The sequence below is a fragment of the Lepidochelys kempii genome, chromosome 11 (assembly GCF_965140265.1).
Source record: "Lepidochelys kempii isolate rLepKem1 chromosome 11, rLepKem1.hap2, whole genome shotgun sequence".
Taxonomy (NCBI): domain Eukaryota; kingdom Metazoa; phylum Chordata; order Testudines; family Cheloniidae; genus Lepidochelys; species Lepidochelys kempii.
The window spans coordinates 286,977-296,861 of NC_133266.1; the positions used below are offsets into that span (position 1 = coordinate 286,977).

The 9,885-nt window shown below is 50.8% G+C and overlaps 1 protein-coding gene across 1 annotated transcript in view; it reads right to left on the reverse strand.

The window, feature by feature from the left end:
* LOC140895349 (unconventional myosin-X-like) overlaps window positions 1-9,660 on the reverse strand; it is a 275,404-nt gene extending 265,744 nt beyond the window's left edge. The window contains exon 1 of the mRNA XM_073304794.1: window positions 9,541-9,660. Within this exon, the coding sequence (XP_073160895.1) occupies window positions 9,541-9,561 (21 nt within the window). The 5' untranslated portion in view covers window positions 9,562-9,660. The remainder of the gene's footprint in view (window positions 1-9,540) is intronic.
* Window positions 9,661-9,885: the final 225 nt, after the last annotated feature.

Genomic DNA, 9,885 nt, shown 5'->3' on the forward strand with positions numbered 1-9,885 from the left:
CCAATGGTCCCTTCTGGCCTTAAGCTCTATGAATCTAATTCTGCAATACCCTGTTTGAGATGGGGTGAGCAGCACTGCTCACAGTATCCAGATGAGGCCGCACCACTGACTTATGGGTGGTATGATAATATTTTCCATATTATTCTCCTTCCTATTCATTAAGCATCCTAATATCTTGTTTGCTTCTCGACTGCAGGTTGAATCTTACAGGTTAGAACCTTGTAAGATATTTGAGTAGTTTAATTTTTATCCTCCAGTGTGTGTTACTTTCCTCCACAGCAGGTGCATCCAATGTTACAAAGGAAATGCACTTCCTGCAATATTGTATTAGATCATTTACTGAATAATATGCAATCGTGGAATGAAAGACCACACAGATGCACAAGAAGGCAGAGGGACATTTAAATCTGAATGTCCTGTTTTACAAGATTAAAGTTGTAACTTTAATATTACATTTAAATAGTTAAATTTTCTTTAAAATAAAGGGGACAAAGAAGAAACACAGTGCCCCATTGGCAATCAGCAAGTAAATAATAAGAGAGGTGATAAGCAAAGCCTGAACTGTAAGAAATGGTTTGGTGAGAGATGAAATGGCAGCTGCAGACTGGCCCACAAGAGAGACGTGTGTTTCTCATGTGTTTTCCTTGGAAGGCTTTCGTCCAAGAATTAAGCAGACCCAACCTACAACTAAGCTTATAAGATCTGACAAGGTCACAGCTAATGGGAGCATGGCTGCAGACTGAAGTCCTGGAAAGAGAGTTGACAGGAATAGGAATCGAATCAGCGTCAGAGCCTTCTGCTCTGCAGCCCCTGTGTCAGAAACAAGGCTCCCTGTCTTACCTGAAATGAGATGGAGAGTCACTCCCTTCTTCCATTGCTGTGTGTCCCAGCTTCTCCCTACCTCTGTTGTGGTTTATCACTGAAGAGCATTTTGAGGAGATTCATATAAACTGTAAGATTCTACACAGTAGAGATTTGGCTTGAAGTACACATGCTTGCCCCAGTAATGCAGAGATCACGAAGGTCATTAATTGCATTAATTTGTATTAGAAGATGTGGGTTTGGTTTTACTCACAACTTTCAAGTTGGGCACACAGAGTCCACTAGGTAACCACATCTCACCATTACCTTTCCTCTTCCCCAATTCCATATATTTATTACTCTCTGATTAGACTCTCTAAGCTCTGTGAGGCAACGACTGTCTCTTGCTACTTGTTTGTGCAACACCCACCACAATGGGGCTGTGATCCCAATTAACGCCTCTGGGTGCTACTGCGATATAAACAACAACAGTATTTGCCTCCATCCCATTGCACACTCTGCCACCAACACTGCCTGAACGAGCGACAGAAGTGTGGGATGCTTTAGGGTAATGGCTACCTTGCAAGTAGGACCAGTACCTTCATCACCAAGAGCTGGAGAACTGTGTTTTAAGCAGCAATACTCCTGTCTCCGTCTGACATGTAGCTAACTGGTTGAATGTAAAGACATGTTCACTAGCTTGTAACTACAGGACCCCTCCCTGGATGCTGGGCTGCTGTCTGCAGAGGGTGCTTCTGGGAACAGTTCTAGGACCTGGGAAAGTGTGGCTCAGAATAGATCAAATTGTTCCCTATGAACTAGAGCAAGGACTTCAAAGCCCTCTCCTATGGGAGATCTGAGGATTCCCTGCCACACCACACCTCCTCCTCCACACAACAGCCCCCGTATTCCTATAGCAGGAAGATGCAGAATCTCTGAGTCGCTTCTCCTTCCAAGGCATTTCCTAGCCCAGCAGCTGTTAACACATGGGTGCTCTGCTCACTATTATCTGGAGCAAGGGGATGTCACATGAGGTCAATGTCAACAAAGTCAGAGTTATCTAACCATTCCCTTTTCTCACCCAGAGAAGAACCAATCACAGCAGATAAGGTACAGTGGATCCCTCCTGTGCGTCTGTCCACCATCCATCTCTCATGGATTCTACCTTACCTGAATGGGGGCTAGGGGGCCAAGACAGCTGAAGGAGAATTTCTAATTGAATACGTCCAACCAATGACCAAGTCACTCCTTTAATTACCAAGGTGTCTCCCTGCAACAGCAGGGGATTGGATTCAGTGACACAGAAGGTCCCTTCCAGTCCTACATAGAAAGGAACAAGCATTAACCAGGCCCACTGAATTAAGTGGCACAGTGAGCCAGCAAATTTATCACTGCATCATCCCAGTGGGATGCACAGTTCCTCCCTCTACAAACAGAATCAGCTGAATGCTGCAAAAAAAAAAAAAAAAAGCCTTTTAGTCTGTGATAAGTCCTCTGCTGGAATCAGCTTGTGAGAGCCATTTTCCTGCCACCTGTTCGAAACTCTCAGTCTGCTCAAATAATTTGCAAACCAGAGGAGGCTGGACTCATCAGATAAGTTGGTTATCGTGACTTGCTTGGCCCATTATTCTATGCTCATGCAGCTTCAGTACAGCCTCCTATGAGGGCAAATAAGCCAAGACTCTTTTCCAAGCCCACGTGCACACCCAGTGACAACCATTCCTTTCATCACTAACACAGTGGCAGGTACTAGTGCAAAGGGAACAGGCAGGGGACGATTGAGGTCACAGGCTTTGGAACACAAGGAGCTCCCAGGCTGGAAATGTGAACAACACAGACCTTCCCAGAAGTTCAGTACTTGCATGTAAGACTCCAGAAGAAGAAAAAGGTGAGTGGTGTTTGTTTTGTTAAGCAATTTCTGCTACATTCTCCCAAAATTCAGTTCCTATTACCCCTCCTTCAGGTCCCAAGGAACCAGAGCACCAGCCATCACTCACCCTAGCAGAGGCCAGGACAGCTGCAGCTCTCATTCCCTGGGCACCCAGGGAAAAGCAGCACAAACTAATGAAACACAGTTTTAAACTGGCAGAGACTTTTCCCCCTTGGTAATCTTACAAAGCTGTTTGGAGGATTTATTTGAAAATAGCAGCAAAAAAAGCTTTGCATTTTATGTTAAGGGGAAAAGGAGAGATGCCTAGCCCCTAAAACGCTGGCACTCCCAGCCTGCCAGCGACCACATGAATACAAAGGGCTTGTCTACATGGGGACACTCCAGAAAGTTAAGATAAATCCACTAAAGGTGTGACATTAACACACCTAAGGTAAAGTACATTAAACCCCTGTGGGGGTTTAACCCATGCTCTCATTCAGAAATAACACCACCCGGCTCTTGTGCAGCATTCTTCATCAGCAGCTCTCCAAATGCCTTAGACAGGGAGTCAGTGTCATTGTCCTTATTTTATACATGGGGAAACTAAGGCACTGGGAGGTTAAAGTGACTTACCCAAGGTGGGGGGTGGAGGGTGAGAAAACCTGGATTTGTGCTGGAAATGGCCCACCTGTTGATCACTTTAGATAAGCTATTACCAGCAGGACAGTGGGGTGGGAGGAGGTATTGTTTCATGATTTCTGTGTGTATATAAAGTCTGCTGCAGTTTCCACGGTAAACATCTGATGAAGTGAGCTGTAGCTCACGAAAGCTCATGCTCAAATAAATTGGTTAGTCTCTAAGGTGCCACAAGTACTCCTTTTCTTTTTGCGAATACAGACTAACACGGCTGTTCCTCTGTTACCCAAGGTCATCCAGCTGGCCAGTGGCTGAGCTGGGAACAGAATCCAGGTCCCAGCATCTCAGGCCAAGGTTCTAGCTATGATGAAACACGGCCCTAGTGCACTGTAATTTAATCCTCCTTCCAGTAAGCTACGGCCATGTGACTTCTGAATGGAAGCATCCACACAGGGGTTTAATGCGATTTAAATTCACACCTTTAATTTATTCGTCTTTACTTTCCTGAGAGTTCCTGTGCAGAAAAGCCCTAAGAGGAACATGTCAGTGACTGCAACAGATGCATCTTGTCAGTACAGACTGACCCTGGGACTAAACCAGCGGCCATTGCCTGACTGCAAAGAACGGAAGAGGGAAGGGCGCAGCGTCTCCTTTAACCCCAGTCCTAACATTCCTGCTCCTCAAGGGGAGTCAGAGAGCGAGTCACATCCTCTGGGTCTCACCCACATCCTGCCCACATGCCAGACACGCAGAGAAAGCAGAGCTCCTCACCCTCCCTGCAGTGCTGGTCAGCATGAGCCCCTCCCCCTCAGGGCATGGAGCACACTGCACCAGCCGTGCAGGAAGGCAGCCGAGTGAAGACACCATTTCAGCTCCTCTCTGTAGCCACATGATGCTGCTGATGTAGAGATCCTAAACCTTGCATCTGGCTGACCTGTGCTTGGCATACGACTGGGGAAGGAGGCAAAGGCAGCCGTGCACCACTTCTCTGTTCTCCTGATCCCCCAGAAACCATTGGGGGTGATTTGGCCCTTGCTCTAAATTAAGGTAGCCTCCAGGTAGCTCTACTTTACAGCCATCTGCAGTAGGCCTCCAAAGGGCCATCCCAGGAGCCAGTGATCACAGAGCACACTGCAGTCTGTCCACCCCCCACCATGGCTCCCTGTCCCAGGAGGCAGTAAGAGGCATGGTGAAAAGCTGGTCACACTATCTCTACGCCACCCAAAAAGAAAGGGAGTACTTGTGGCACCTTAGAGACTAACAAATTTATTTGAGCATAAGCTTTCGTGAGCTACTCTGTCACCCAGTGGTTTCTCACCATCAAGCAATTCCCAGCTGGCCAGCTAGATCTACTCTACCTAAGGCTGCTTTGCACCACTGGGGCAGCAGGAAGCCACCTTATCATGTTGTAGGCCCTAGCCCATAATCTTTGGGATCAGTTTACAAAGGATCCAGTTGGTTCTTCCTATCTGGAATGCTGCATTGCCCTGTGCTTATCACATGGTGTTTACACTGAGTGCCTTGGAGACCAGCAAGGACACTGGACTTCAAGTTATCCAATGTGAGAGGTGACCTACCCCATACCTCCTCAGATCAATAGAGCCCTGTGGACACAAAATTCATATCTGCATCTGATCTGTGATCCACAAACATGGCCCATGGATATAAAGTGGACATCCGCAGATTTGCAGGGCTCTAGGTACAAAATTTTTATCCGCATCCGATCCGCAAACATGGTCCATGGATACCTGCATCCGTGGATATCCACAGCCGCATCCTCAGATATCCGCAGCTATAAAGCGGATACCTGCAGATTTGCAGGGCTCTATAGATCAATTCCCTGGAATAGATTCCACCCCTCCTGCAGCATAAATGGGGTGGAGTTGCCCCCGGTGAAAATCCCAGTGCAATGCAGCACAGGACTCCAACACAGCCCCTGCATACCTGCACACAATGCCCAGCACATCAGGGGAGAGGGTGAAGAGCTCCAGCTGTTCTGGTCATTGGGGAAAGGTAAAAGCCACATTCATACACACAGACCATGTTTCCTGTGAGTGCAGCTCAGAGTCCGGCCCTTGTCTAAGAGATGAGCTTGCCCTCATTCACCTTGTCTCCACTTGGATCTGTCAAACCCACGATTCCCTGCAGCTGCAGTGGGGGAAGCTGTAGCATAGCCAAGGCTCAGGCATTTGCACAACCATGTCCCCAAGCCCATGTACGCAGCAAATGGCTTTGTCTACTTGGGGTCACATACATGCCTAGATAGGCCAGGTTAGGCAGATGATGACGGGCTGGGTCCTGCTGGGAGGCGAAGAGCTGAAAGAGACACACATTTAGAGGATGCTGGGATTCTGCTTCAACCTCCCAACTCCATGTAGCCTCTTCCCTAGTCAGTGTGTCAAGCTCCTCAGTGGCTGGTTCTGCTGTTGAGAGGGTAGGAATTTCCCAGCAGCCGAGGGGGTGGAAAAGAGGCTTTGATCAAGGGGCCCCCACCACAGATAGTGAGTTCCATCTAATTAGATGCAGACACCACAGGCTCCCAGTACCATTAGGTTAATCAGCTAATGGATGCAGCAGCCCCTGACCATGTGCTCTGCAGAGAGACCCTGGGGGCAGAGGCCTCCACCAGGAATCTGTGAAAACATCTGTTCTGATAAAGACAGCAGAAGTGGGAGACGGGACAGGACTAAGCCCGTTAACTCAGCTGCTCCATCTAACCACTGTCAACAGATAAGTTTCAGAGTAACAGCCGTGTTAGTCTGTATTCGCAAAAAGAAAAGGAGTACTTGTGGCACATGATCTCTGTGTGTATATAATATCTGCTGCAGTTTCCACGGTATGCATCCGATGAAGTGAGCTGTAGCTCACGAAAGCTCATGCTCAAATAAATTGGTTAGTCTCTAAGGTGCCACAAGTACTCCTTTTCTTTTTGCGAATACAGACTAACACGGCTGTTACTCTTAAACCTGTGGCACCTTAGAGACTAACCAATTTATTTGAGCATAAGCTTTCGTGAGCTACAGCTCACTTCATCGGATGCATGATGCAGATAATTCCCTCAAGTCTGGCAGAACCAGGGGGTCCCGCTTTACCTAGTGCGAGGGACACAGCAGGCAGACACAGGGTTTAATGTCCTGGAAACCAATGCAGGGTGGGAAACTTCCAGCATGAATCAAGGAAAACTGAAGATCAGCTCAGTCAGAGGCAGAGACCCCCAGCAGGAGGCTTACAGAGTTCAGCTCTAGACCCCTTCACTAGATAGAGGCTGCCATGCCCAAGCAATTCAGACATCTGGTGCCATCTCCAGTGATTAGGAAAGGGAGGGAGCCACTTGCAAACACACAACATCCTTCGCCAAGGGAAGTCCTAGGTCTAGGCTCAAAATGCAGATTCACTGGCCAAAGGGGGAGAAAAAGAGAGAAAAAAAACTTAGGGAGGGTCTAGGTCTCTAGGGTGCCAGTCACTGCAGTAGCTAGGCACCCTTACACCCAGGCCTCAATTTCCTTTTGGAAAATGGGGGAACCTTGCTTTGCAGAGCCTGCCAGGCTCATTAGAGGTTCACAAAGCATTTGAGAGGCCCAATGAAGAGAGCTGTGACAAAGGAGTAAAGAACTGGTGTGCCTGTCTAGTGGATGTAGGTGTGATAATGCAGGAGTCCAAGCCATCTGCTGGCACGAAGGTGACCGGGGAACAGCACTGAGGAGAGGCAGGGGAAGCAGAGACAGGCTCCACTGTGCTGCACACTCCCACACAGTGTCAAAACTCAGCTTCAGACCTGGGCCACGTGCAGACAGCAGAGCTGCAACATGAACATACAGGGCCGAACAGAAGCAGGAGGAAGCCCTGGGCTTCCAAAGCTCCCTTAGGGGGAGTAAACAGACATCCTAGCAGTCCCTGGGTACCCACAGCTCTGACACAGTGAATCCCTTCTCCCCTCTCTCCCAAAGAGCTCCTTCACCCTGAAATATGAGAACTACATGCATTTGGAGCTCATTCTCTCTCAGCAGTTCCCCCAGCACCTATTGCTGCTTACAGGGCTTCTGCAGGCCTCACTAGATGTCACCTGAGAAGAAAGACCCAAGCAGCCCCTCCCACCCACAAACAAAACCCATATCCCTTCACTTCCCCTCTCAGCATCTGCGCATTCAAAATTAAAAGTGAGACCCCAGATCCACACAGCAAGGGCACCTACAGTGTGGGCTATTCCTCCAAACAAGGGGCAGGGCAAAGAGACAGGGTGGGGGAAGGGGTAGCAGACACCATGAGCTGCTCCATGCTGGGGTCTGAACCACAACCCCCAGTATCCCCCATTAAGTGTGGGGAACAGTTACCTGCCATGGTGCTAACGTTACATACATACACTTTGCGACTCTGGACTGCTCTGCCAGGGCACAGGGCATGGAGGGTTAGATACACTGGGCCAGACCATCAAGGTCATGTCCTGCATCCAGCAGCAACTAACACCGGATGTTTCAGAGGAAGGCAAGACTCCCACAATGCATCTGGCCAAATGTTCCATGCTTCCCATTGGGTGACTTCTCCCTAGATCCTGGGGGGCTTAGCTGACATTCTAAGGCAGGAGGTCTGACTCCCCATCTCGACAGCAAATAACAGCACCATCGGCAATCGCAGCATCAACAGGCTCATAGCACTCACCCCACTCTCACCCTCCCGGTATCCCCCACATCCTCCACAGCTGCTAACATCACCGTGGGCTCTGACCCTTTTCCCTCAGTGCAGGATCTATGCTGGGCAGCTGCTCCAGTGCCCCACACTTTGCAGCGTGGATGCACGTTGCCCTAGACACACCAGGACTGTTGGAAGATGCCCACACTACACCGTTCAGCCCAGCAGTCATGGCAGGCCACTGAGCATACTCAAGTGATGCCACAGGGGTGGCGGTTTACTGAGACCTGTCAAAATTGTGACTAGGGCCTCCACTAGGTGGTCTTTTAGACAGTGAACACAGAAACGGTCAGACCAATAGTGCGTCCAGTCCAGCAGCCTGTCTTTCAACAGCAACCGGTGCCAGGTGCTCCAAAGGCAATGAACAGAGCAGGGCAGTTTATCAAGTGATCCATCCTCTGTCATCCAGTCACAGCATCTGGCAGTCAGAGGTTAAGGATACTCAGAGCATGGGACTGCATCCCTGACCATCTTAGCTAATAGCCAGTGATGGACCTAACTTCCATGAACTTATCTAGTTCTTTTTTGAACCCTGTTATAGTTTTCGCCTTCACAACATCCGCTGGCAAAGAGTTCCCCAGGCTGTCTGTGAGACTGTGAAGAAATACTTCCTTTTGTGTGCTTTAAACCTGCTGCCTGTTAATTTCATTGGGTGACCCCTAGTTCTTGTGTTATGTGAAGGGGTAAATAACACTTCCCTATTCCCCTTCTCCACACCAGGCATGATCTTGTAGACCTCCATCATATAGCTCCAGGGCTCAGTGGCCCTTTGGGCAGAAGCCGTGCTTTCCCCCATGGCTCCCCAAACCATGAGGCTGTTAGCCTTACTGATGACCATGATCAGCCCCCTGAACTGACACACTCAGCAAGATACTTTCCCAGCCCCAAAGAGATTCCAGTCAAAGGATTCCCATCCCCAGAACAGGACTCTGGCCGGCTATACAGCAAACCTCCGGCGTGGCTCCACATCCGGGGAAAGCCGAGCGTTGCCTCTGGTTAGCTCTGCATCTACTGGCCCTGAGTTTGCAAGACCTCTTGGTTCTCGTTCTGGGATAGTGCGAGCAGGAGGCTGTCACATCTCTGTGGAGTCTGGACCCGGACCCTGCCCCTTCCCTCCCGCCACCAACACCCTCACACGCGCGCTCTGCAGGAAGTCTTGGGCTGGTTTTTGCAGCCTCCCCTCAGCTGGGGAATCCGCCCAGCCCCTAGCCGGCTCCGATGCCCTTCTCCAAGCCTTTCCCAACGCCGCACAATGCAACAGAGCCGGGGCTGAGGGGAGTTTGCCTCGGCTCCCGCAGGGCGCTGCTGCATCCAGAGGCTGCAGGAGGACAGGAGAGGCTGGAGCCGGTTATTCAGGGCTGCGGCTGCAGCGAGAGCTCGGCGGTCGGGGCAAGACCTGGCAGCTCAGAGGGAAGCGAGGGAGCTCAACCTCGGCCCCCAAGGGTGGTTTCTCTTCCCCAGCTGGGGGAGGTCGCTGTGGGGCCAGGTTTTCCCGCACCCCGTAAGCATGGCCCCGCTGCCCGCCTCTGAAACTCGGCGCTTCCTACCGCTCGGAAGAAGTTTTCCATTTGCAGCTCTCCCGCCTGGTCCCCCGGAGCCGGGTGTCTGTCCGGGCGCAGCCCAGGTGGCAGGAGAGGCTGCAAGCCTTCAGAGCCGGAGCGGGGCCGGCCACGGGCAGCTGATGTCTGCAGCGCACGGCCGCATCCGCGGCTCGCGGCGGGCGGGCAGCGCGTGTCCGTGGGTTGCGCAGCGCGTGTCCGTGGGAGGCGCAGCGCGGGGCTGTGGGTGGCGCAGCGCGTGTCCGTGGGTTGCGCAGCGCGGGGCTGTGGGTGGCGCAGCGCGTGTCCGTGTGGGGCGCAGGGAGGCGACCCCAGCCCACGCGCGCCGGGTCT